This window comes from Andrena cerasifolii, chromosome 3, assembly GCF_050908995.1.
Source record: "Andrena cerasifolii isolate SP2316 chromosome 3, iyAndCera1_principal, whole genome shotgun sequence".
In the NCBI taxonomy this organism is placed as follows: Eukaryota; Metazoa; Arthropoda; class Insecta; order Hymenoptera; family Andrenidae; genus Andrena; species Andrena cerasifolii.
Window position 1 is genome coordinate 20,554,801 of NC_135120.1, and position 25,380 is coordinate 20,580,180.

Here is a 25,380-nt window from a genome sequence, read left to right on the forward strand (position 1 = left end):
TACTTGCGTGTCGGTGTAAACTCTATTAGCAGCTTCGTTCGCGACTCGATTTCATTAAAACAAAACCGGTTACGGCTATCGTGGAGCGCCCTCACGTTCACGGCGACCCCCTGCGAATTATCCAGTCACGGCATTCTCGAGATATCTGGGGAATTAATAAGTCAGAGCTGCGAGAGGTCTGGGTTTGCTTACTAATTCAGCGTGTCTGGCTAGCGCTAACGCAGGACGCCGCCTCGTTACAGCTTTGTCGATCACGACCAAAGTGTCTCACGGGGAGATTCCAAAGGGAAATCAAAGAAATTGGCGAAGCAATCCTAATTAACGGATCAGGCGGAATCCATTCGTCCCAATATCAGAAAAATCAGACGCGTTCCACTCGTCCGAATAACCAGTCGCGTCTGATTAATCGGCAATTCCGTGGATGCATCCATCAAGGGCTACTCAACAGCGCGGCGAGAGTTGAAAAAGGGAATCGCAGAGTGAATGAGAGGGTTTCCTCCGTTTCTTCGGCGGGGATCGATTCGATTTATACTCACGCGGCAGTGAACAAGTTCTCCAGCGTGGGAGTCCCAGCAAGAAAAGACGAACGATGTCGGACGACTGAAATTAAATGTAGCAATTGCGCGCAACACAGCAACATCTTCGTCGGTCCGGGGGAAAGATAAATTACCGACGTGCAGCTGATCAATAGCGCAGACCCGTTCTAGCCGGTTAAGTGGGAAAGAAAGCCTTTAATCGAAGGCGATCGAATTCACCCGAAGAAGCCCGCTGCACTCGCCTCGCTTCCGGGCTGGGCCAGCAAGAAAGCTCCCTCACTTCTGCGCGAACGAGAGGAAGACTGCCGAGTCCACAATGGTGGATCACGCGTGCAATAACGTGGAAAAGGTCGTGCCAAAAGTTCCCATACAGATTTCCTTTCCTCACCCAAAATTTGCCCGACAGTCGAACAGCGCTGTTCCGTATTTCGCGGAAGGCATTGTTCCGTATTTCGCGGGTCCGCGACACATGTTACGCACGTCACCGCGGTAGCGCTGCGCGCTCCGCTCGCGGCGGTTTCCGTTCTTGCCAGCCTCTTCTTCTTGCGTTCTTCTCCGTCGGAACGTTAGCGAGTTAGCTGGTCCCAAAACACAGTATCTCTGTATCATTTAAGGTAAAAGTATATTTCAATATCCGATCATTCGCTACGGTGTAAGGTGTTTTTGTTACATAAAGCAATAATAAATTTTGCATTCCTCAATCAAAAAACCCATTGCAATTAGTGCGCATCATCGCACGAAGCGTCTGGCGGTGAGGAACCCCCGCGTCCACGTCAGAGCCTCGGAGAGGCTAATTTCTGTTCAAGCGCTAATTGGAGCAAAGCATTCCCCGCGGAATATACACTGTTGACCGATAAATCGTTACACGTCACATTTCCCAGGAATAAACGAAGCGCGACAAGGGCCATCCGCGTCACCATAAGCTTCCTCCGGCGACGACTGGCAATCTCTCCATGGAAAACCTGACGATCGGTTAATATTTCTCGTTGCACGTGTCGCCGCGTGGGCCTGATCGCTCGTCACCACGAGGGTTCTCATTAATTCGACGGGACGACAGGAGATTGTCGCGCGGATCGTTCAAAGGTGTAGGAGGAGCGAGCTGGATGGTCCTGGCCCTTTTCAGCACGGCGCTGTGCACGTGTATGCTTCTTGCAGCGGGGCTGGAGGCAGCGCTGGTCCTTCGTTTCTTTTGCCAGTCGCGCGACCACTCCAATTAGATTAATTAAGCCAGCCACACGTAGCTGCATCGCGGAATGGAACAATGGTCACGACGGCAGAAGGGGGGGAAGGGACGCGGCGGAATTGTCACACGCCAGGGAATTTCAAGTAGATCCGCTCGCTTGTACGCAATCTCCGGTCGGGAATGGGCAGCCGTGATCGCGGCGGGTTTGCACCATCCCGGGCGCGCAACCTAAAAGAAGCGTATAAAGCTCCGTTAATCCGTGTCCGACGCGCTGGAATCCAGTCTGGATGGACCCACAAATGGCCACGGCAATTTCATTTGCAGAGGGCGGAATCGTTAATCAAACCCGCGCCCACGCCGAACCAGCGTAGAAGCCTGCGACTGTTCCCACCCCGTCGGCCGCGCCGCTCACCCGCGTTCCGCCGTCTGTGCGGCTGCGAATGCCTGCGTTTGTTGTATGCACGCGGCGTGATAAAGCGAAAATGCTGGGCGCGCGAGAAGAAAATAAGGAAAAGAAAGAAGCGCGCGCGTGTGTATAGGGAGTTCGAGGAGCGATGGCCACGGCTCTCGCGTTTGTTAAGGGAGGGCAAAAGATTGGAAAGGGACTGTGTGTTTTGAAGGAAACGCTTTCTAGCAAACGGTTTTTAAACTTCTGGCCCAATTAGATCGCGTAGATTTGCTCCCGTGGGCGGAACGCTCCTCCACTTTGCCTCTTGCCAGAATAAGTAAAGAGGGACGAGGTTTGTAAAGGATTCCATTCGTGGTTATTAAGTAAAGCTTATGGTACTAGCTAAAATGCTTCTGTGTGCGATTACTAGATTGTGTCACGAGGTCTGAAACGAGCACTTCTCTAAAAGGAACTTCGCTGAAGAACTTCTAGTACCCAATTACGTTTGTGCATAGTTTTGAAACGACCTGTATAGGGATGTTTGCACGAGAGCAGGATGTGTGTGCACAGAGCTATGCGTTTCAAAGGAGTCAAGAGAAGCAGGCGCGTATGCGCTCGGCTCTCTCGTCAGGTAAAACGTACAAATTTATTATGATACGTTGAAATTTTAAAGTACGGCCCATGTGGACGCGCGTATGTCGCTTTTTTTCACTGCCTTCCTCGCATCCTCGAAGCTTTACGGAGGAGCAAAAGAATTCTCCACGTGTCTCGCCCAATGAGGCCATGTTCATCAAAATTGGACAGAATTTATGAATATTTAGTTACTGTACACACTTTAGTCTGCTCCGCTTCTTCAATGTGCAAAATATATTTCACTGATAAATGATGTAGGCGGAATATTCCTCTAAATTTGGTAAACTGAGGATTAATGATTTCGTGGAAGTGAAAGGTATGAAGGATGACGGTCCATTCATCGGAGTGATCAATAACGCTATTTGATAAACGAATCAGACACGACGATGTATTAACAAGCGCAGAAATCTGCGGTAGGTAAATAACCCGGTTTTTAGTCGCTTTCCGTATGGAATTTAACGCGTATGAAAAACCGTTCTCAACATTAATGCTCTACGCGCCGCATAATGGCAAGAAACGTACAACGCGAAGCCTGATTATCGAATAATTTCATTTCATCGAATAATATTAATCGAACGACGTCGAAGAACATGAATGCATTAAGGCTCCGGTTCGATAATAAATATCGTTTCATTTCCCTCGAAATATTTAATAGCACACGAAACTTCATTCGTTCAACTGTCATTTTATTAACAACAGAACCCATCCAGAAGTAAGCACAGAGTCAGGAGTACAAAACCGACCTCGAAACATATATAAATTTTCAATCGGGGAACAAAATAAAGATCTCGATAAATACTCGCGGTGGCCAAATACAACTAATGACCCTTCTTGTACCCCCATTTCCTGCCATCACCAGAATCAGCTTCCTTGCCATGACGATGATCGTTGCGATAGTGACCTTCGTGACTGTCATCGGTTCTGTGTCCGTTGTGATCGTTACGATGGTAGCCCTTCTCGTAATGGCCAGCCTTCGCATAGTCACCGCGATGTTCATCGTGGTCATGATGCCCTCCTTTATAAGATCCAGCCTTGCGGTACCCATGATCAGAGTGATGCCCGCCATCGTGCTCCTCGAAACCAGAATCGTAGTCCTCGTCGTGGAAATCGTTGTGCTTGTCGAACTCGTCCAGTCTCTTCACTTCGTGATGACCCTGCGTACTGTGCCCTTTCCCGTAGCGAACCTTGTCCTGGAAGCTTCCACCGTTTTCGCTACCCTCGCCTTCGTCGTGCTCCTCGTAGTAGCCGTCGTCGTGACGATGATGTTTCTTTTCGCCGCCATCCTCGGCGTACTGTCCGTGGTCATTCTCCGCGTCGTGGTGGCCCCTGCTAATTTCTTCGGCTTCGAGGTAGCTTTTGTAACCCCTATCCTCACGATCCCCATGTTTATCTTCGTGACCAGCGTGACGATCGCCACCGCCGCCGTCCTCGTGACGATGGGAATGAGAGGTGGCGGCCGTTTCCAGGTCGTGATTTATGCTTGTCGCAATGCTGGCCGACGCCAAAACGGCTAGAAGTACCATGACTGGCAGAGCTCCACGTACAGCAAACATATCGGTTTTCTTTAATTCCCCGCTAGCCAGCTTCCTACCTCCAAGAACGCGCATCAGTGTATCCAGAGTTGGGTGCTACTGGCCTGTGAATTGGAAACATGTACGTATCGATTCGTGGATCGTTACTTTATACTCCAAGCTGCTTCTTTTTGGAGTTGCAATTTTTTGGGGAACACAGATACAGTCTTTAAGGGAATACATGCCGAACTTGCAATATTTGGAAATTGTAGTGTACAGTGCTCGATGCAATTAAAGGGGCACAGGCATATTATAATCAGGGACCTGGAACGGAACGGAAACTGAAAGGATAAACGCAAAGAACGAAATATTTTTCCGGAACAGAAACAGAAACGAAACGAAATTCTTAATTCTATTGCAGGAGTGAAAACGATATAATCGAAAGAAAAACTCTGGTTAGAAACGTTATTTTGTTTTCGATGCACACTTTATGTTAAAAAATTTAAATTTAGCGCACCCTTTATTTTCATCACGAATCTACTTGTGCCTGAATATGAACAAATACATTCTGTGATTTCGGATTTCTATTTTGTATAATGTATTTTTTTTCATATAGTTTATATTGCTCGAGGCTTTCGGGTTTAAGCCTCAAAGCTCTTTATTTTTCTATAATAGACAATATATATAATATATAATTATAATGGATAATATTTTATAATATAACTACCACGTGCAATAGAATTGTTAAAAATAAGTATATATTAGTTTTTCTATAAATTTGAAATAACTGGTTCGGAACAAAATTTTCTTTTTCGTTCCAATGGAAAAGAAATGTTTTTCAGCTGGAACGATATTAGCCGAAACGAAATTATTATTATTACCCGAGCTGAACCGAAACGAAATAGAAAAATATTTCGTTCCAGGTCCCCGATTATAATACTGTCAGTTGAGTGCAACTGCTTCGGTTCTCCAGTAAATGGACCTCGGTACAATATGCACTGTAACAGCTTTTAAATACGTACTCGTGCAAGCGGAGAGTTCTGTTTAAAATATTTCGGGACAGATAAATACACTGCCGTTATACGTATATACCTGTGAAATACTTAGAAACATTCGCCGTGTTTCATGGACGTCCGTTCGGGGTAGTGACTCCTCGAGTGCTCGATGTTACAATAAACGTTATGGCTGCTCCGGCCAATATGGTGCGGATATGCGAAGATCTAACTTTTATATGTCTTTCACCTGTGGCACCTCTATACACCGCCAGTCACCGTTAGGAAAAACGTGCAAAACGTTGCTAATGCTTTGGGAACGTCTGCGAAGGGGGAGTGTGCACGGTTCGATTTCCGTCCGGCACCGCGGCGGAGAATAAATTTGCTACGTGTTACGGGATTTAACGCGATATCGCGGATTCGTACGTTTTTCAACCACCCCTTTTGCTGCTGAAAAATTATATAATTTTGCTTGTGCAACGTAGTCGAGGTTTTGGCATTTCGTCATGGGTTCTTTGCAGTTTAGCATTCGGTAAGCGGCTGAAGAGGAGAAGAATAGCGTGGGAAATTGAGGAAAGTGACGTTTACGCTTCGACTACTCAGAGGCTACAATAATCTGGACAAAATCAGCTGACTGTTAGAGAACAGTTTTTTCCCTGTGAAACGTGTCAAGTATGATTCTTACTTCTATATGACAATTTCTGTTTAGAAAACTTGGAAATCCTGTTTGAAAAGTAGCGTGCATGTGCAAGTTGGGGCAAAATAGAATTGATGGGGTGACGAAACGATATGGCGAGGACAAAATTTTGGTAGATCTGTGTGGCTACTTAGTTGATTTTGTTCTAACTACAGCTGATTCTTAAGTTAGTCTATTTTAAGAATCCTCTATGTTAAGCACAAGGGTGATCCACTGAGGTTTTGCTTACAATAAGCAATTTATAAGGGACTTTCTAGGAGCAAGCTCAGCATAAGATGCAAATGTTTGATTGCTTATTTTCAGTTAAATGTGAAATTAGAATATATTTCAGTGATAATGCAAAAGACCCAGTAGAAATTCTGAGCGATTTACGGAATAAGATGTAAGACAGTCGTAGTGGATCTAATTGCCACTTTACTGTTTCCAATATTTCTTGAATTTTGCCTTAATATTTACATCTATTCGTTATAGCTCAGTGAAGCTTCTCTACCACGTTATTAATGAATAATGGCCCATAATGGATACTTGTCGGAAGATTTAAGAAAAATACAAATTAAATATGAATTATGAACTTGTGACTGAATAATTTACACGTCTCTAATTTCGAAGTTTCACTCCTTTTATATTTCAACAGTTTAATAAAGTTTCACCGTCTAATAATTATTTTGCCAGAATTACATTTAACAGCCTGAAACATTTAATCCTGTTTAAATACGTCCATAGTGAGAGAATTCATATTCCCACCAATGTTTCTAAATTTCCAAATTTTAGCACCTGTTATAATTTAGCTTCTGCTAGTAATAATATCAACGGAGTGAAAAATGCACGCATGAAATTGATAGGATTGTGTCACGTCCAGAATTGCCGGAACGTTCTGGACGAGAAGGGTGTTCTTGCCCCGTCGCCTACAACGTAACCTAAACCCTAACGCCGCACAGTGGGGAAATGTTGAGATTTTATGGCCAAAACCATAAAAATAAATTTTTGAATTCGACAAAATAAATGCATTGTGTTTAAAAAAATGCATATAATTACAAGATTAGTAACTATTAGCAATTAATAATTGCATTTATAGAATAAAAACAGTTCAACGTAAAATAGGAATGAAAATCATTGCAGGATATTATGGGATTCATAAGTATTTTATGTAACGAAAATTGATTCTTATATGAAAAGGTTATTTCTAAAATACTACTTTAAAAATTGTATAATTACAATTTTTCATGGGAGTACTAGTTTTAAGGGCATATAATTTAATAGGCCTAAGTGTATAAATGTAAATAATAAAAAAATCTTTATGGTTCGTAATTTTTGTAAGTGCTGTTTTTCGGTGGGTTACAAAATAATTGCATTTACGCAATAATTGTGTAACTTTTTCAAAGTCGTACTTTAAATTAAACTATCCTACTATTATTCGACTAACGTTTTCAGTACTCTACAGTATAGGCTCGTACACATACAGGGAGGAATAAGATGAGAAGGAGGCAGGTTACAACAGAAGTGACAAAAATTTAGTCGTTCGAGACACTTTAATAATTAAAACAAAAACGTCATGACAAAATTTCAATCGCAGTGTCTAAAATTAATCAACGACGAAATAAAAAACAAATAATACAACAAATATGATTAAGTGTTATTGCGTCGGCTGGACCCATCAACGACGGTGGTGTCCGCCACCATGACCGCCATCTCCGCTGGAATACCCATGCTTCTTTCCCCCATGATGTTCGCTCTTCTTCCCATAATCCTCGTGATTCGAGTGGTGCTCATCGTGGCCATGCTTGCCATAATACCCCTTATGATCATCATCGTAATGTCCTTTATCAAAGTGGCCCTTCTTTCCATGGTGGTCCTCGTGATGCCCGGAATGATGATGGTCGCCCTTCTTATGGTGTCCATCCTTGCTCTCGTGATGTCCATGATGATTGCCGTGCTTCTCGTGGTGTCCACCTTTGTGGTAATCGTCGTAGAACTTGTGCTCCTTGTGGTACTCGTCCTTAAGGGACTTGTGGTGGTAGCCGTGGGTCTTCTCTCCCTTCTTATGGCCCTTCTTGTGCCCGAACTTGTCGCCCTTGTGTCCGTGTTCGTGCTCGTGATGGTCCCCGTGCTCCTCGTGCTCGTCATGGTGGCCCTTCTTGTGCCCACCGTGTTCCTCGTGATGGCCTTCGTCGTGGTCTTTACCATAGTGGCCGTGATCACCCTTATCGTGATGATGATGGCTCTTGTAACCCTTGTCGCCCTTTTCGCCGTGGTCCTCCTCGTGGTGGCCGTGATGGTCGTGGCCGCCACCCTCTTCGTGGTGGTGACCATGATGACTAGCGGCCATCTTAAGGTCCCTTCTGTTCCTCAGCTCCCTCGCTGTGGACAGGGAGAGGGACGCGCACACCACGGCCAGGCCGAGGCAGAGCCACAAATTTCTCGCCATGCTGGTACTTTGGGGAGCGACCAGTGCTATCGACTGATCACGTCGCTATAACGCAAACCTTATATACCAGCCGTCATACTGGCGTTTTATACGTAATCGCTTTCGTTCCTTCGCGGCTGCTCGCTCCTAGAACACGAGATCCTTATTTCGTAAACGTCACTGTCCTCTGGCCCATATCGCGGCGATAGAGCTCGCTGCTCCAGGTGGAATAGAGACTCACCCTTGTACCTTAAACGGTCATCGCAATTAAAAATACCTGTGCCAGAGACACAGCCCTTTCTTTCCAGGCAGTTGTAGGTATTAAGGGCTGTCTTCCTTCTCACGAGCATTTAACTTTAAATCAAATTCCCGTTATTTACAAGGGCCGTGGAAAGTACAGAGGCAAATCAAGCATCGCTAAACTCGACGGCAGTGTAAAAAGCCAATCAATTTGTATCCGGCGGAGTACGGTGTGACGCCTATTACAAAACAAACGAGAGCCTGCACCGTGGAAACAGTGTTTTCACCGTTCACGGGATTTCTTTGCGTAACCGCGCGATAGTTTCTCGCTTTCCTTCTTAATTACAATCGTAACGTTGCCCAATTTTTATCGAGGATTTCTATAATCCCCGACGAGATTCTGCCAGCTGCAGCTCCGAATATGAAAGCATTTCACGATCGAATTAAATCACTCTTAACGAGAATATAACATAATTGCGTGCGCCATGGTTACGCTGGACGTTACAGGAGGAGGCCAACCGTGTCGGGAAACTCCATAAAAGGGGCACGCGGGCGTTCGATTTGTTTTGCGGTCGCTGGACGATGAAAGTGTAATCGTGTCGATAAATACGACGCTATCGATTTTCTCCCGCATCACACTTGGGCCGATGATCATCCGTCAATCGACGCTTCGGATCCGCGAGGCGCGCTGAAGCAGCTCCGCGCGCTCGACAGCAAACAGAACGCTGCAACGTTATCGAATCGGATTCCACTTTTGTGTTTTAAAAGAATATTTGCGTCTGCGCCGATAATACGGTTATAGTTGCATGGTAAATTCGATAACAAATACGGACCGTAATATCAACAAAATGGAATATTTGAACGCGTGTAGCGGATAAGGCTCGGTGGAATATACATTTAAATAGAGCGCCCTCCGTTGGTATTACGAATAAAGTTAAAATCGGTTACCGAACCGCAATCGAAAATCTCCGCACCGTGTCACGAATCGAAATCGGTCGGGTTGCGTAATCACGCACAATAACGCAAAAACCAAGAAGAAACGGAACATTGTTCGCCAGGTTTCAGCAAGAGAGCCGGCCGATTTCGATCGCATTGCATAACGGTCTCGATTGACAGCGTCGGTACCGGCTGAAATCGACGGAATTGCGGGCCTGAAGCGGGTTAAGGAGACGTCACTTTCGCAACTGTTAGTCGCGCTAAGGAGCCGGCCAGGAAAGAGCCGTTGCTTCCTTAATATCGATTATCCCGCGTTCGATATATAATCCGAGCGTGGTGACCGGATTAATCATACCGAACACAGCGACGGAGTCGAACGGCTCGGTAGCACCGATCGAATCCCGTCGAGCAGACCGACGTCACCATGAAGCCCCGCCACGTGGCTCTCCTCCTGTTCGCTTACATCGTCTGCCAATGCACGATCCTTGCTCGAGAGATCGGCAAAGGGCACGGCGATATGATGGCTGCCGCGTCCCACCATCATCACGAGGAAGGTGGCGGCGACGAACACCATTCCGATCATCATCACAAGCACGGTGACCACGGCGATAAGGGCTACAAGTCCTCGCACCACCACGAGAAAGGAGATAAGGGCCACCACGATAAGGACGAACACAAGGGCCACTATGATGAGGACGAGGGACACAAGAAGAGCCACCGCCACGATGACGGTTACTATTCCGAGCACCACAAGGGCGAGAAAGGGGAGAAGGGGCACAAGTTCCACGAAGAGGGACACTATGGTAAAGGGCACAATACCAAGGGACACCACGAGGTCCATAAGCTGGACGAGTTTAAGAAGGACAACGAGTTCTTCGACGAGCACCACGATTCTGGACACCACGAGGATCACGGTGGCCATCACCACGAGCATGGGCACAAGAAGGGCGGCCACTTCAAGAAGGGCCACCATGATCATGGAGACCATGAGGATCATTACGGGAAGAAGGGACACTTTGAGAAGGGCCATCATCATCACGATCATAAGGGGCATAAGAGCGATGGTGGGCACGACGAGCATCATCATCATCATTCTAAACATGGCAAGAAAGGAGGACACGACGATCATAAGTCGTGGGGATTTAAGAAGGGACATTAGGGGTGTTCTCCTTGATTGTTATGTTTGTTGAGCATCGTGTTACGTTGGTCTTTGTATTTCATCGAAATAAATGTGTTTTGAGAGCTACTTTGGTTCAGCGGAATAAACGTTTCCTTCTTTTCTAATCTTGCTTGTTTGGGTGAAATTAGGGAAGACCCCAGTGCTAATACTTGTGCATAAAGTTTATGGATCACACGTCGAAATGATTTAGTGATGTGGTATTCATACAATCTCAGAAACAAGGTCCAAATATAATATTAAAACCGTTTAAAAATTGATCTAAAATACCTACCATAGGGTACGGAATTCAGCGACTGTTTCAAAATTTCACATTGGCAATACGTCTACGATATTAGACACGATAAAAGACAGCTGCCGGTCAGGTGGCAATAGATTCTCGCAATACTTCAATGGCTTTACGTTTTTGTGTTGGACACGGTACAGTACGCTACTTACTACAAAAAAAATTGGGTCAATAACACTTTCCAGAAAAGTTACTTCATGGGATTGAGTAACAACCAAAATTTCATGCTGTCGATTGCTTTTTAACAAACAACTATCATTATATTAAACATCATATTATATTAATCTTAACATTTAAGTTCTTTGATGTTTAATATAATGATAGTCTACCAGAAACTGTTACCATTCTTCGAGAAACGATTCTCAGGAATATTAACAATAAGTTAAGGAAAATTCCATTAGAACAAATGCGTAAACGTGACGTCCTTTTTATTGCCAGACATAGACTGTAATACAAATAAAACAATAACAGAGGACGTAGCCAAATCTCAAGTACATACCTACAATTTTAAAAAACATTACGAATCTTTACTGAACTTGTGCACTTTGGCTGACTTGGTATCCGTATCCACCGCATAACCCGCGTGGTTCTCATGATAAGATTTCCCACCCTCTTCACCCTCGTAGCCTTGATCCTGACTCTGATGATGCCCCTTATCGTAATATCCTTTCTTTCCACCGTCCTGCTGATCGTGCCCAGAAGAGCGATGGCCGCCTTTCTTGAAGCCACCTTCGACCTCTTTGTAGCCTTTGTCGAATTCCTCGAATTTGTCGAAGTGCCCCTTCTTATGATCGTCGTCGTAGAAGTCCGTCTCCTTCTTGTACTCGTCCTTGTGGTAGACATTGTGGAAGCCATTGGTCTTCTGGCCTTTCTTGTAGGACGACGAGTGGCTGTAGTCGTTGCCTTCTTTGCTCTTCTCCGTCTCGCTGTGGGAACCGTGCTCTTCTGCTTCGTCCACGTGCCCCTTCTCGTGTCCACCTTTGTTGCTGTAGTACCCTGGACATTCACCATCGATTACATTTCCACTCCAATCAAATTATAAAGACCACGAATTCAAAGAGCGTACAGTAATATTCAAAAACTTTACCTTCCCTATGTCCCTTGTCACGCGAGCCACGTTCATCATCGCTAAATTTCTTGTAGCTTCTATAACCCTTGTCCCCCTTTTCACCATGCTCAGAGTGCTCCTCTGTCGCATGCTCCTCGCCACCCCCAGCTTGAAACGAGGAACCTCCATCGACGTCAGATCCACCGTTTCCCCTATAACCGTGTCCATCACCAGAGTTGAACTTCCTCGCTGTATGACCAAGGTCGCCATGAATCCCCTCGTCGAGGCTGATCTCACTATCCCCATGATTCTCTTCATCGTCTTCGTCGCTGTCATCCTCGTCACTCTCTCCAGCTTGATCCTCCTCGATATCTTTACGTGCCCCAACCCCTTCGCCCTGCCCCTGAGCAGCATCCTCTTCGGAACCGTAATACGGTGCTCGTGGCCCCGGTTTTACAGGCACGGCCGCGTGTTTGGCCAACTGCTCGTCGTTATAAGCCACGGCCTGGGTTAGGGTCTCCTCGTGTGTCCGTTTGTCCGCGCCAGGAACATCCCCGGCAGCCGCGTAGGGGAGCAAAATCGGCGCTTCAGGAGCGGCCTGAGCAACAGGTGCAACGTACTGCACAGCCTCCGGTGCATGGTAGTATCGTCCACTTCCGTGATTGGTGTACTGCACGTAGTAGACCGGAAGACCCTGTTGCTGGGTGTACACGTACGCGGTGGCAGAGCCATCGAGATCGCTCGCCCTCATCTTGGCCGTCGTCATACGCCGCTCCCTCGTCGGCGACGCATCGTTTCCACTAACCACCATAAGCAGCACGCAAATCAGCAGCGTTCTGGGTGACATGGCGCCGTGCGCACACGATCCAGGATCACGGTGGCGTTGTTGTAGACTGGTTACTCCTCGAGGTTGAACCGGAATGGTACACTGGTGCGTGTGCCAATTGGCGGCATTGCTTTATATATACACGAGGAACGTGGCCTGCCACGGGCGAATAAGGGATCGCAGAGTGGAACCAGCAGCGTTCCACGCTTGAGCTCGATAATTCAAGTACGCCGTGTTATTGACGGCTTGTTCTACTTGCTGGCCGCTCCTGGGAGCCACGATTTGCGTAACACGTGCCGGCGGAAGGTCGACGTGCGATCAGCGCTCGATTTCAATTCAAAGTTTCGTAGTGACATGCTTCCTCGAGGATTAAAGGGTGTTTGCTTCGCACAGGATGATGAATCAGTCTTGGATTCCTGATAATAGTGTCAAGATTCTGCCCCAATGGGGTCGCGAAGTGTTTTCTCGGGGGTCGCCGCGGTTGTTTTTAGTTTACGGTTCTTAGCACTTATGTATTTTAATGTGGCTACATTGCCATATTCTATTAATGATGTAATACTTATTTTTCATAAGTGAAATAAGAAAAAACTGGTAACCCAGATGCAAGCACAAGCATCGCACTAAGTAAGTGAAATAGCTAACCTTCTATATGCAAAATAAATACCCTTTCTCCAAAGCCGACTTACGAACTATTTTTTTCCACAAAACAGTGTATCTAAACAACAACTCTGTAGATCCATAGCTTGTAATATTGAAATTTGTAACAATTACAATTTTTTGAAGATTTCCTTCGTTTTTTCTCGACATATAGAAATCCAGAATTTTTTTACAAAAACTGTGATAAAATTTAAATCGAACAACTATTGGAATACATTCTAGAGACCTTGAAATTGACCCATGATTTTTTTCATAACGATTGAATTCTTTAGATACGAATGGCAGTCGTTCAAAAATTCTTGTGGGTGTAAACCACCCAGTGTGTCAAAGTTGATCGAAAAAGGAGGTGTGTCAACGAAGGGTTAAATTCACCTTACCTTATATGGGGAGAAGGGTGCAGGTTATCTGAATTAAAAAAGGGGGTCGAGACAAAAAAGACTAGGACACTGTCCAATAAGAAATAAAAGTAAATTGTTTCTTAGGAATAGCTCTGAACCGAAAAATACCATGCAGAGTTCCAAAGAGCAACAATATCGTACGCCGTTCTAAGAACTTTACAAGTCACTGAGTGATATAAGACAGTTATCGATATGTCGCCCATGTAACAGCGACGGAACACTCAACCGATTCGAAAGTCAACGTTGCCTGACGTTTTTACGACGAAACCTACTTTCTAGGATAGCATAAGCGGAATGTGAAATGCAATTCGAAATGGACAAGTTTTAACTACCCGCAAGATCGCTCTTGTGTAGACTCCAGTTGCAGAAACTTGCCCCGTAGCGTGAAGCTGAAGCCAGACATCGATTCGAGCAGCGATTGTTTGCCCGCTGCCGTGGCTGCTTGATTGGTCCTGTAAGATATAACGGAAGCTCTTCGGCGACTTTAAAGAACCCGCGGTCGCGGAAAGTACGATGAATCCAATTGAATCCAACGACTCTGCGCAAAAATTCGCACGCAAGTAAGTGACAGGTTACATAAAACGCATTTGTCGCTGTACAAATTCGCACGAAACAGGAGTCACAGTAACGAAAGATCAGAGATCACGTACTATCTCGCGTTATTAAAAATATCCTCTACAATTGCGGCCTCCGTTGAAATAGCAGAGCAAAAACCTACCTATCTAACGCCTCGCAATTTCGAAACCCCTCCAGCGCTCGCGGTCGCCTCCTCTATTAGCTACCACGGAGCACAATGCTAAGCACACGAAGCCTTGGACAATAATCGTCGAGGTGGCGAAAATTTCACCGCGAAGTGGTCGCCGAGCTAACTTTGTCGAAACGTCCAGCGGTCCGTCCTTCCGAATGCATTGTGCAGTCGAATGCGAGCGAGAGTGGCGATCGCGTCGATTCGAGCGGCCAGAGTCGACATATAAAAGAGCTGAGCTTATGGCTGCGTGATTAGAGTACATCTGAACGCGTATCCGCGAGTCGGCGTGCTTGGGAGACGGTGCTTGCTCGTTGTTTACCCGGGATGCAGGCAGGCTAGATTAAATTCTAGGATTGGAGGGCAAAGTGGACCAGGCGACAGTGCTGGAGAATGAAAATGAGAATTTCGAGGAGTGGGTGGCAGGCCGTTTACGCGGTCCTCTGCGTTTGCGTACACTCGACGGTGACGCGGGCCATCTACGCCAGCCACGCTTTCAGGGAGACACGTGGTGATGATCTTCCCCGTGGGACTGGCTACGAGAAGAGGCTAATCCCCATACGGTCACCTCGAGTGGGTATGAAACGTCTCACGACTCTGCCTTTGGAGCCCGACGCGGAGATGCTGCCTGCTCATTACGCGGGCGTGAAACCGCCAGGAGTCGATCATATGGAGCTGAAATACGCAGAGTCGCAGGTACTACAGGTTTCCCCTGTAATTCAGGTGCCAGGGAAGTCGAGCCAAGGCAAGGACACCCGGCAAACGTCTGTGAATCGGAATTCTAAGATTGAGACAAGCGATGAAGGACACCAGAGGGTGGGTTCTTTCGAGAAGGGGCAGAAGGGTGATCGCTTGAAGAAGAAACACAGGACGGAGTACGCTGAGGATGGTGGGAGGAGGAAGACGCACTCTGATCGCGACAATGATTCAGGGCACGACGAGGAGAGCGCCGGGAGGAGAGGAGGTGAAAGTCATCGGAGGAAGAATAGTGGTAACGTGGATCACAAAGCCACTGGCTACCGCAATGTGTATCACAAAGATGAGTACAACAAGGACCATGATTTCTATGATAACGACGATCACGGTGGGCACTTGAAGAAACATGGACGATACAACGAGAAGCATATTGCCACCGAGGGTACGTTCGGGGAAGGTGACGGCACGGTTTCGAGCCTCGACGGGGCGGGACTCCATAAAGAGGGAATTGCGAGGAACTCCCGGGTCGATGGGGAATCCAAAGGTCACGACGCTCGACGCGGTTCCGATGGATTCTTTGAGAACTTGCAGGGATTCGCGAAACAGGGCGACAAGAACGAGGGTAAAAGGTTTGGCTTCGCTGAACCGAAAGCGCGTTAGCTTCTCTGGGTAAGACTGCAGCGATATGTACAGGCATGTGTAATATATACAACGTTTTGTAATAAACAACCAGCATTTTGTAATTTTCTCCCATCCGATTGGCTCTGCTCGCACATCCAATCAATCAAGAATTTCTGCACAGTAAACAAATTGCCACGACATATTTACATAATATGATAAATACTCGACTGAGAGTAATCATGCGTTACACGTTACATTAGCTGTTATTTAATTAGCAATTATAAACTGTTCTCGATAAAATATCCGATCGTTGTAATAAAATCAACGTGTGCAGCCCTTCGATCCCACGAGTAATTAGATACATTTAAGGCGAAAAGGTGTGGGGATAAAGAGATATTTGGTCTGCACAAATTTCAGACACAGTAATATTCTTCCTCTAAACAGACGCGTTTCAACGTCCAGGGAAAATCTATTTTCTTTCCGATTTTTATTCCACACCCACTGCATCCACTCTCGTCCCTTTTTTTTTTGTGGGGTAACATTTCCATCACAGCTCGAAATTTCTCATTTCTAGTGTCATCGATTCGACGCGAAACGGGGAACCAGATTCTAGTTCCATATTTCCCCGTAGTTCATCAGGACGTATTGTTCCGTTCCTTTTTCTCCTGTTTCGATCTACGCGATAGCGGCCAATGATTCGACACTGCATCGCGGACGTAGCCTTGTTTCTCGCGTCAGCAACCAGGCTGCTTTGATTAATGGAAATTAATAATGCCCGAGCATCGTTGCACCGATAGATTGCAGTCTTTTTTATATCGGGTGAAATGGGTATAAAAGGCTGTAATTGATGCAAGTATACTTTGTGGTCTCTTATAAGAGGGCGTGAAAAAGGACGATATGTAATTCGGGGCTAGGTAAAATTGTAATTTACGGTAAATTGTTGCTAAAAGATTCGATGACAGAATGCGCCAGGATATCGGTATCGTGAAAGGGAGAAGGGGCTCTGAATTGAAGTTACATGGTATCCGTAATAAATACCAAATACGTCGGAGAGAATTCCTAACGGAGCATTAAAAAATAACCGATATTTAAATTGTCGAAGTTGAATGGTTTCAACTTCCCTTAGTACGCGATAATTCCTGTTCACCGTTTATTTTGGACGATCAAACAACCCCGTCGAAATAATTACGCTTATTGAATTAATATCAGGAGCGGAATATTTTGTCGCGATATCGAAATGCGATGTCACGCGCCGTCATTAACCATCGTTAATGTAGGTTTCGTATTATCACGATTATGAAACTGGGGGTCATTTCCCTTTGCTGCTGTTGGTTATTTAATCCTGGAAGGATTTGTAGGAACGTAGTAAATGACAAGAATTGTATTAAAATTATATTTTCATTGATGTTTTGATAAACCACAATCATCTTTATCCCGTAAACTTGAATTTTTGTTATATAAACTTTAATCACTTGCATCGAGAGTCTCGATTCGAGAAGTCCCGATGCATTTCACAAGTCACATTCATATTTCATTATTCATCCTTTCACTCATCAAAGAGGAGAAATGCCGATATTTATTTTGCAAACATCATTCTGTGCCCTTCATACATATTATACAATCAATAGCACTCTGAAGTCGCTCCGAAAGGTCAAACTTGGCGGAAGTTATCGTAGGGTTGATGAATAAATGAATTCAGAAACGAGGCAATCGTTCAATACCAATAAAGGTGTCTGCGTGCATGTGCCTTTTAACTGTCAAGAAGCTAGTAAATAATTTGTGATAAGGGAAATGTGGTTTTATCGAAAAGAAATACGAAACGAAACGGAATGACTGCGTTGCTATTAAAGTCATTCGTCAGTTCCATCGTCAAATGCCTTAAGATTACCTCGAATTGCAACAGAATCGGAATAAGGAAAGCTAATTATCACATCACGAAAAGAAATTTGAAAATAGCATGTAGCGTAAGTTTTATTTACATATTCCATAAGCTGAATGGCATTGCGAATATCTTTACGAATGTCAAAAACGTTTAGATAACCTATAGGAGTGTGCATAACTAAACCAATGACATTTCTGTCTAAATAAATTGAAACTGACAGCTCCGCGTGAAATGCGATTACATGCCACTCAGGATATATAATGCAGAATATCAAATTCCCATATCCATGCACTGGAATAATTGACACCTTCAATATTAAAGCACTGCTAATGACAGTGTTCTAGTTATTTATTCAGCAACAATTTATAATAGAAATATCGGAACACTTTAATTCAAATTCCAGTTCCAACGTTCTACATCGTTATTTTACGTACCCGACCCAGACACCGTGTCTCAAACGTGACTCAATCGCCAACCAAGTGTTAAACTCTTTCGCAAGTTTAGTTTTCACCAATCGCTGGCAAAAAACGATGCCACCTGACGCAGTCTTGTCGCTTGAAATCAAGCTTCGCTTTGTCCTCCGAGTAAAATTCAATGACCTCAATAGCCAGACTAAACAAGATTGGTAGCGAACCCACGTCTTCTCTATTCCGGTCTCCACCTAACCGCCCTCTACCTTACCCCAACTTTCACCACCAAAATCTACCACGCAATTACTCCGCGCGCCCGCGCGACCTAATCAGTTGATCCCCATTAGAGAATGAAAGGCAGGGCACGGGACCATAGGCAAACAAAGTTCCATTAGTCACCTCGCGAGCCATCCATAAACCTCTTATCAACATCCTTCCAGGACGGTCCAGCTTACACGACGCGTTTGGCCCTGCCGCCCGATTACGAGAACGTGGTGGACTTCATGTGCGAGGAGTATTACAAGAACGAGCCCACGGTCGTCAACATCGGCTTGGCAGGATCAGAGGCGCCGGCGTGCTGGCGGCAGATGCTCTACTACCAGGTGAAAGAGGGCATGACGATCATCGCCGTGAACAGGGACCACTGCATCATTGGCGCGGCTCTGAACTGCGCGGGCTTCCCGTCTGACGGGCAGAGGCTGTACGAGTACTCGATGTGCTGCGAGCCAGCCCCAATCCGACGAATAATAGAGTTCTTCGCCTACGTGGCGGAGAAGTCCAACCTCTGGGAGCGGTACTGCGTCTCCAGGACCTTCGAGCAGAGCAGCCTAGCGGTGCACAGCGAGTACCGTGGCCAGGGGATCGGCACCAGGCTCGTTGAGGAGAGCTGGCTGCTGGCGCGCGACTGTGGCTACCCGTTGTTCTCCATAGAGTGCAACAGCAAGTGAGTCGAACTCCCGGCACGTAGGTGCGGTAGCTCGTGCGCCACTGTGTCTCAAATTCGAGCCATTTTCCCGCGAACCAATTCGAATTCTGGTGAATCCTTGGGAATCCCAGGATCGACCGCAGGACGAGGGAGCGTCCCTTGGTTTGAGAAATTTCGAGGATTCCAGACGACGGTAGAGGGCAGATAGACGCGTGGGTGCTATTGGGAATACGCGATTCGGGGGTGCAACGTGGCTTTGGAGTTTATCAGAGTTCACGTCAAGTGTAAAACATTCTTACTCTGTGAAAAATTGAAGCGATGCTTGTACTATTTCCTGGCGTTTCTACGCATTCTCGGTGTAACGAGGTTCACTTGCTTGCAGGTACTGCGCGAGAATAAGCCAAAATTTCGGATGGGAGGCAGTCTGGAGCATACCGTTCGGCCAGTACGTGAGAAACGGCGAGCTCGTCTTCAAGTGCGTCAAGGAGCCGCATACGATATGCCAGGTGTTCATCGATCACCTCACGTACTATAAAACTTATCGTCCGCCTCTCGCGCCGGTTAAAAAAATGAAGCCAGAGACGAAATAAAGTGCTCCTGACGCTTGCTCATTTAATAGTCTATCCACTGATCGAACTAGCACTGCTAATAAGTATTGCAATGTACCAATAAATCAATTTCTGTAAATAGTGAAAGCTTTCTTAGCCGTAAAGCACTCGAGCATTTTTACAGCTGCAATAATGAATCCGTCCGGCTGAATGGCCCAAATTATCGAGCACATGAATGTTAATTAATCGAAGGGGTGCATACGCGATAGCACTCAAATTACATTCCCCGATATTTGTCTTGTAAGCACCTATTGGCTCGGCCCGGGTGCTTGGAAGTTCGACTTCTGCCAGCCACGGAATTAGAAATGGCACGGGAGCCTCGAGCCCTGGCGAATTTGTCTGCCGAGCTCGGCACCGGGGATGGAGAGCCCCGCTGCATCGTTTCGGAACGTCGATTAAACGCGCGGTGGCGGATCGTTAGAAAAGTAATTGTCGACGAGCACGATGATTCGTCCCCGTAACGAGCAACCGGCGCGAAATAAAACCGATCCGCGGCGCATAAATCGCGCGGCCGCGCATTTTTACCGCGTCAACAGGCCCGAAAGTGGCTGGCAAATTGCCGGGCGAATTGATCTATCGCGGGCCGGGTTGACTCATTTGTAAAACAATGTCAGACGGCCGCTCAATCGTCCATTACCGGCCTGTTATTGCCGGAATTCGGAAACGGCGGCTGCAAACACGCCCCGGCCACCATAATTTAACCATCCGACCGCAGTCGTTTTATGAGATTGCCTTTGATTTGGGGGGAGGGGCTGGTATAGGGCGCGCTCTCGTTTAAAATGAGCTACAATGTTAATACGCGCTGTTGTTCGTCGATTCCAATTTCGAAATGAATGCTTTCGGAAACGGGGAGAATAGCAACGGCCATAAGGGACACGGCAGCTCTGGGGTATGCAAATTTCGTCCCAGTGGATTTTACTTACAAGGAGAGTATTTCAGGTGTCCGCCTCCGATCATTTTGATTTTTGGATATGTTATAGAGGACCGAAAAATAAGAAATACGTGTTTTTTTATTTTTCCCCGTTTTCATATTTGAGGGGCGAAAACTCCGTTCGAAGTTGGGGTTGAAAAATCATTTTTGTGGAATATCTCGAGAACTATTAGAGATAGGGGAATAGTGTCAATGGACGAATTTTGTGCCTTTGAATGCGAAATATGACTGACTCACCAGATTTTCAAAAATCCACAAAAATGATTTTTCAACTTTAACTTCGAACGCAGTTTTCACCCCCCAAATATGAAAACGGGGAAAAATAAAAAAACACGTATTTCTTATTTTTCGGTCCTCTGTAACATATCCAAAAAGCAAAATGATCGGAGGCGGACACCCGAAATACTCTCCTTGTTAGATGAGGTTTGTGCTCCGCGAGTAATCGAAGCTTATGCTCTTCGTTGCAGTATTTAAGTTTCTCAACTTTATCGAACTCGTTAATATCGTAGCCCCCAGGTATTGCTAAGATGTTTAATGCGCAACGAGCTGGGCAAGCTTCGGTGTTTAACTAACCGCATGGACGGTAACTGCAATTTCGCCTCCAAATGGGTTTTTGATCTTGATAGAATCCCTCTGTTGACCCGTTTCCGCATAATACAACCACGTTACGGGTTGTTAAGGAAGAAAATGGAGGTCCGTACAATGGAGGCGTGAAGAGCGCGACGCCGCTGCTCCTTAACTAGAGGAACGACGAGCTGTTTCTTCGCTTTGTCCTTTTGACTGGCAGATTTCCCTTGTTCTCTGAGGAGTACCGTCTTCCTGTTGTCCTGAAATACCCGCAGGTTCGATTAACAGGTGAAACTGCGCGGGGAGTTAGCTCGAGCATCGTGGCTCGCGCGTTTAATGTGGGGTAAGTCAGGGTGAGATGGTCATACGGGGGAGATGGGCAGTGACAGAAATTTTAGAGAAGGAAACGGCAAATGGCGCCGCGTCCACGTGTGTACAAAGTGTTATAGACAAGCAACATTCTTAGTTGAAACTGTTGGAATAGAACGTTTTTAAAGGTTTGAAAATCCACTGTGAAATTTAAGCTAGAGCTGCAAAATGTTTGATCTATATTTTGGTCACCTTGTTTGTGTTATTTATGCTGAATATTTTTAGTTCTCAAGATTTATTTTCGATAGTGTATTGTTCACAGTGTTTTTAACCGTAAAGTATTCAGGGTTCCGTTTGTTAGTCTAAGTGAAATGGGAATGATCCTCTTATCAGGGCTTTAAGGGAGAAATGGTCAATTTTTGTCCGGGAGAGATGGTCAACTTCAGATATTTTGAAGGTTGTTTTTGTAGGTATAGCCTAGAATGGTCCTAGCAACGATCCCGGTCCATCTAATATGGTCTTTACTAATTTGAAACCGAATGTGCACTTGAATCAACCAAGTACCACGAGTCTTGCTGCTGAAATTGATGAAGAACGTACGGCAGCTCAAGTTTCGGAAGATATCGTTCCTCTGCCGCTCAAAACTTCCCATCTCGGAATCGCGTCAAACAACCGGGAAAATTATTAACGTCGCAAACACATATTAACACTCGAAAAATTATTAAAGATATATAGACAAAGGATTGAAGTTTTGTTCTACATCATTTTCGTTGCTTTATTTCAAATAGGTTGGCTGCAGGAGGCTCCAAACGAAAATATCACCATCTCACCCGGACTTACCCTACACAGAAAGGTGTTTAAGGCTAAATTAAATTAACGGTCAGATTTTGACCCCGATCGAATCGGCTTTTCTCAGCGGAAAAGCCACGGTTCTGCGGTTGAAATCCGGGTCGACGGGACGTTTCGTCGCCCTCCTTTGAATTCCTTCGGACGCGGCGCTCGACCCCGTGGTAATATCGAATAGACGGGCAAAGAACGTTCTCTCATTCTTCCGCCATCCGCGCGATTTCTACGCGAAACAGGACTGCCACGTTCAATCTTCAACGCGTCGCTAAATGTGCTCGAGGTAACCGGGCGTGTTTCCCATTGTGCAGTTTCCTTTTATGCCACGCATTGTTCTACGTCGCGCTATCCCAGACGCCAGGAGCGGAGTAATTAAATTTTACATCATCTCGAGTACCCGCCCGCACTATTTCTAGACCAAGTCCATGGTACCTGTTGATGATACCCTCTCAAAACTTGTATAGGCGCCAATTTCCCAGTAGGCAGACTCGAAGCAGTACGTGTTCGGCTGGAATGTGAAATAAAGCCTGCCGAGGACGTGGACTTCGAATTAGATACGCAAAGAATATTTTCTTAATGAAGAACGTGGAGGGAAAGGTGAAAGGAGAGACTCGGAAGCATTCCAGATGCTGGCCTCTATTTGAGACAGCTGCTTTGGATGATCCTCGACGTTGACGTTCATACTTAGTCGATACACGCGTAGATTCGCACGTAAGCGCATGCATTAAATGCGTTTCCAGTGTACGTCGAATCAAAATCAAATCGAGTTTGGAACGTGTTGGCCGGATGGCTGGGGAGCCAAGGAGACGACGTAGCAGCAGGAGGTTCCCCCGGACCTGGAGACGGCGACGACGACGTCGGTCCCCTAACTCACCTCGAAGTTTCTCAACTGTAATTCCGACTCGATAGTTGCCACGGTATTACCGGGAACTGCGCACGCCTCCCTAACTCCATTAATCATTACGGCTTTGAGATCGGCTCGAGATCGTTTTTGAGAGGCGGCGCCGAACGAACTGAACGAGCAGTCGCTACGACTCAAATCCTAATCCATCATGGATAGTATACCTACTTACGATCGACGTCGATCTTCCTCCTTCATGGGAATGGAGGGCTAAGTCTGAGCTGCGACGATGACGGTGATACCTTCCACTGGTCGATTTTTAAAGCGCACTATGACGAGAATCCTCCCCTTAGTGGCCTTTACGGCATTTAAAATGCTATTATGACTAATCTTGACGAATAGTGCATGACGAAGAAGGACCATAAGGGCCGAGTATGGGAGAACCATCGTAATAAACCGTTTAAATAAATAATAGGGGAGAGCGGGGACAAACGTAACACTTTTTACACTTGGCCTAGCTGCCAATTACCTCTTACAGATATGAAAACGAAAATTATGCCCTAAGATAGTGTGTTTCTTGGTGGTTCATTTGACCACAAATTCAGCCTTCCATGATAGGCAGTCAAAGAGTTATGGCGATTTTCCGCAGTGACTGTCATTGTTACTTTTGTCCTGCAGGGGTAGGACGAAAGTAATATACCATGGGGACGAAAGTAATACTAATTATTCTGAGTAGAATTAAGTAAAAACACTTCGTCCAAAGTAAAATAGGATTTTTTATTATCAGAAACGATAGAAACAAACATTAAATAAACATATTTTAAGTAGGTACCTAACGATAAAAAAGCATAACCAGCTTCAAACATTTCTTTGATACTATGTATTTGATTTAATTTATGATTTTTTTTAAAAAACTATTGTTAATATTGGAGTCAACTCTTTTGGGATTTAGGGAGGCATCTTTAAACTTACAGAAACATGTTACTTTTGTCCCCGTAGTGACGTGTTACTTTTGTCCCCAGCCATGTTTTTCAGCATAGAACTGTTACAACGTACAAACTATACAAGACTTATTGAAATCAAATACAGGAACTTATAAAGACTTTATCTAAGAACGCTCTAACAAATAATTGGATCAATGTCTATAGTTTAATTATGAATATTATAAAAAAAAACCAACAGAGGAGACACTCACCTGAATGATCGAAATAACGAAATCAGCTTGCCCACGGTATACGAATCGTCGTATTGCTCAGCGTAACTCCGCGAAGCAATAGAAACACTAAACACGCGTAACTATATAAAGCAAACGTTTTGGAAACTTTTGTGACGCCGTTACGTTTGTCCCCGGTCTCCCCTAATAATAATTGAATTACTCGTAATTCGTAATTTTCACCCGCTCTCCCCTAATAATAATTGAATTACTCGTAATTCGTAATTTTCACCCGCTCTCCCCTAATAATAATTGAATTACTCGTAATTCGTAATTTTCACCTGCTTCGTTGCAGGACATAAATTATTTAAGTAAATACTCTGTGAAATCAGAAAAATTGTCAAGTGGTGCCCCTTTCTAAGGCCTCGGTTTCATTCCAAAATACTAATCCAAAGCCGCTTGAACTTGGACGGGCGCGTTACAGTCCTCAGAAAGAGAATCGCTGTCGCTGCAAAGGCGATTCTTCCTTTTCGAGCAGCGAAGAACACGCCCCAGGCGACGTTCGCCGTGGGCTCCGTGCCCTTGGACAAGCCGTGAACGAGCTTAATCTGCGTAATTCCAACTCGCCTGTAGCGGGTCGCCGTGTATTCCAGCGGAACACGCGAGTCTAGCGCTCGTAATTCCACTAATATCGGGAATTGTTTGCCCGAATTGAAATAGTTCGGCCAGAGACTTCCCTCTTCCCCTCCCGGGCCCTCCGTCGCGAACACTATCATCGCGACCATGCGTGCCCCGAGCATCGGTATCATCCCCCCTCCTCCGCCGAAATTGTTTCACGTGGAACGATCGTCGTGGCGTTAAAGGATTCAACCCCGATGTGGAATTCGCACGCATTAATCCGCGTTCACAGGACTCGCCGTTATTACCCATGGTCTTA

At 45.6% G+C, this 25,380-nt stretch overlaps 7 protein-coding genes across 7 annotated transcripts in view; 3 read left to right on the forward strand and 4 right to left on the reverse strand.

Annotated features, from left to right (window-relative positions):
- The window catches only part of LOC143366758 (trypsin-1-like), a 356,002-nt gene that overhangs the window by 316,774 nt on the left and 13,848 nt on the right, over positions 1-25,380 (reverse strand). The gene's annotated exons all lie outside the window — the stretch shown is intronic.
- LOC143366756 (uncharacterized) overlaps positions 3,426-25,380 on the reverse strand; it is a 59,817-nt gene continuing 37,862 nt past the window's right edge. The window contains exon 2 of the mRNA XM_076808110.1: positions 3,426-4,376. Within this exon, the coding sequence (XP_076664225.1) occupies positions 3,559-4,347 (789 nt within the window). The 5' untranslated portion in view covers positions 4,348-4,376 and the 3' untranslated portion in view covers positions 3,426-3,558. The remainder of the gene's footprint in view (positions 4,377-25,380) is intronic.
- On the reverse strand, positions 7,595-8,365 carry LOC143367290 (uncharacterized). The gene has a single exon (XM_076808928.1). It carries the CDS (start codon positions 8,363-8,365, stop codon positions 7,595-7,597), a length of 771 nt encoding a protein of 256 aa, XP_076665043.1.
- Positions 9,945-10,679, forward strand: LOC143367291 (uncharacterized). Its single transcript, XM_076808929.1, has one exon. It carries the CDS (start codon positions 9,945-9,947, stop codon positions 10,677-10,679), a length of 735 nt encoding a protein of 244 aa, XP_076665044.1.
- On the reverse strand, positions 11,423-13,189 carry LOC143366917 (uncharacterized). Its single transcript, XM_076808386.1, has 2 exons — positions 12,071-13,189; positions 11,423-11,979 (listed from the first exon to the last, which is right to left on the reverse strand). Exons 1-2 carry the CDS (start codon positions 12,876-12,878, stop codon positions 11,501-11,503), a joined length of 1,287 nt encoding a protein of 428 aa, XP_076664501.1. The 5' UTR covers positions 12,879-13,189; the 3' UTR covers positions 11,423-11,500.
- LOC143366959 (uncharacterized) lies at positions 14,819-16,082 on the forward strand. The gene has a single exon (XM_076808462.1). It carries the CDS (start codon positions 15,051-15,053, stop codon positions 16,011-16,013), a length of 963 nt encoding a protein of 320 aa, XP_076664577.1. The 5' UTR covers positions 14,819-15,050; the 3' UTR covers positions 16,014-16,082.
- Positions 17,751-19,781, forward strand: LOC143367292 (arylalkylamine N-acetyltransferase-like 2). The gene is made up of 3 exons (XM_076808930.1): positions 17,751-17,938; positions 18,707-19,209; positions 19,574-19,781. Exons 1-3 carry the CDS (start codon positions 17,804-17,806, stop codon positions 19,779-19,781), a joined length of 846 nt encoding a protein of 281 aa, XP_076665045.1. The 5' UTR covers positions 17,751-17,803.

What these genes read in the sequence shown, in the direction of transcription:
- LOC143367290 (XM_076808928.1), bottom strand. Translation starts at nt 8,365, where the DNA reads ATGGCGAGAAATTTGTGGCTCTGCCTCGGCCTGGCCGTGGTGTGCGCG.
- LOC143367291 (XM_076808929.1), top strand. Translation starts at nt 9,945, where the DNA reads ATGAAGCCCCGCCACGTGGCTCTCCTCCTGTTCGCTTACATCGTCTGC.
- LOC143366917 (XM_076808386.1), bottom strand. Translation starts at nt 12,878, where the DNA reads ATGTCACCCAGAACGCTGCTGATTTGCGTGCTGCTTATGGTGGTTAGT. An exon ending in TGACAAGGGACATAGGGAAG is followed by an intron (nt 11,980 to 12,070) that starts GTAAAGTTTTTG and finishes GTGAATGTCCAG; the next exon opens with GGTACTACAGCAACAAAGGT.
- LOC143366959 (XM_076808462.1), top strand. Translation starts at nt 15,051, where the DNA reads ATGAAAATGAGAATTTCGAGGAGTGGGTGGCAGGCCGTTTACGCGGTC.
- LOC143367292 (XM_076808930.1), top strand. Translation starts at nt 17,804, where the DNA reads ATGACTGCGTTGCTATTAAAGTCATTCGTCAGTTCCATCGTCAAATGC. An exon ending in ATTTGAAAATAGCATGTAGC is followed by an intron (nt 17,939 to 18,706) that starts GTAAGTTTTATT and finishes ACATCCTTCCAG; the next exon opens with GACGGTCCAGCTTACACGAC. An exon ending in TCCATAGAGTGCAACAGCAA is followed by an intron (nt 19,210 to 19,573) that starts GTGAGTCGAACT and finishes ACTTGCTTGCAG; the next exon opens with GTACTGCGCGAGAATAAGCC.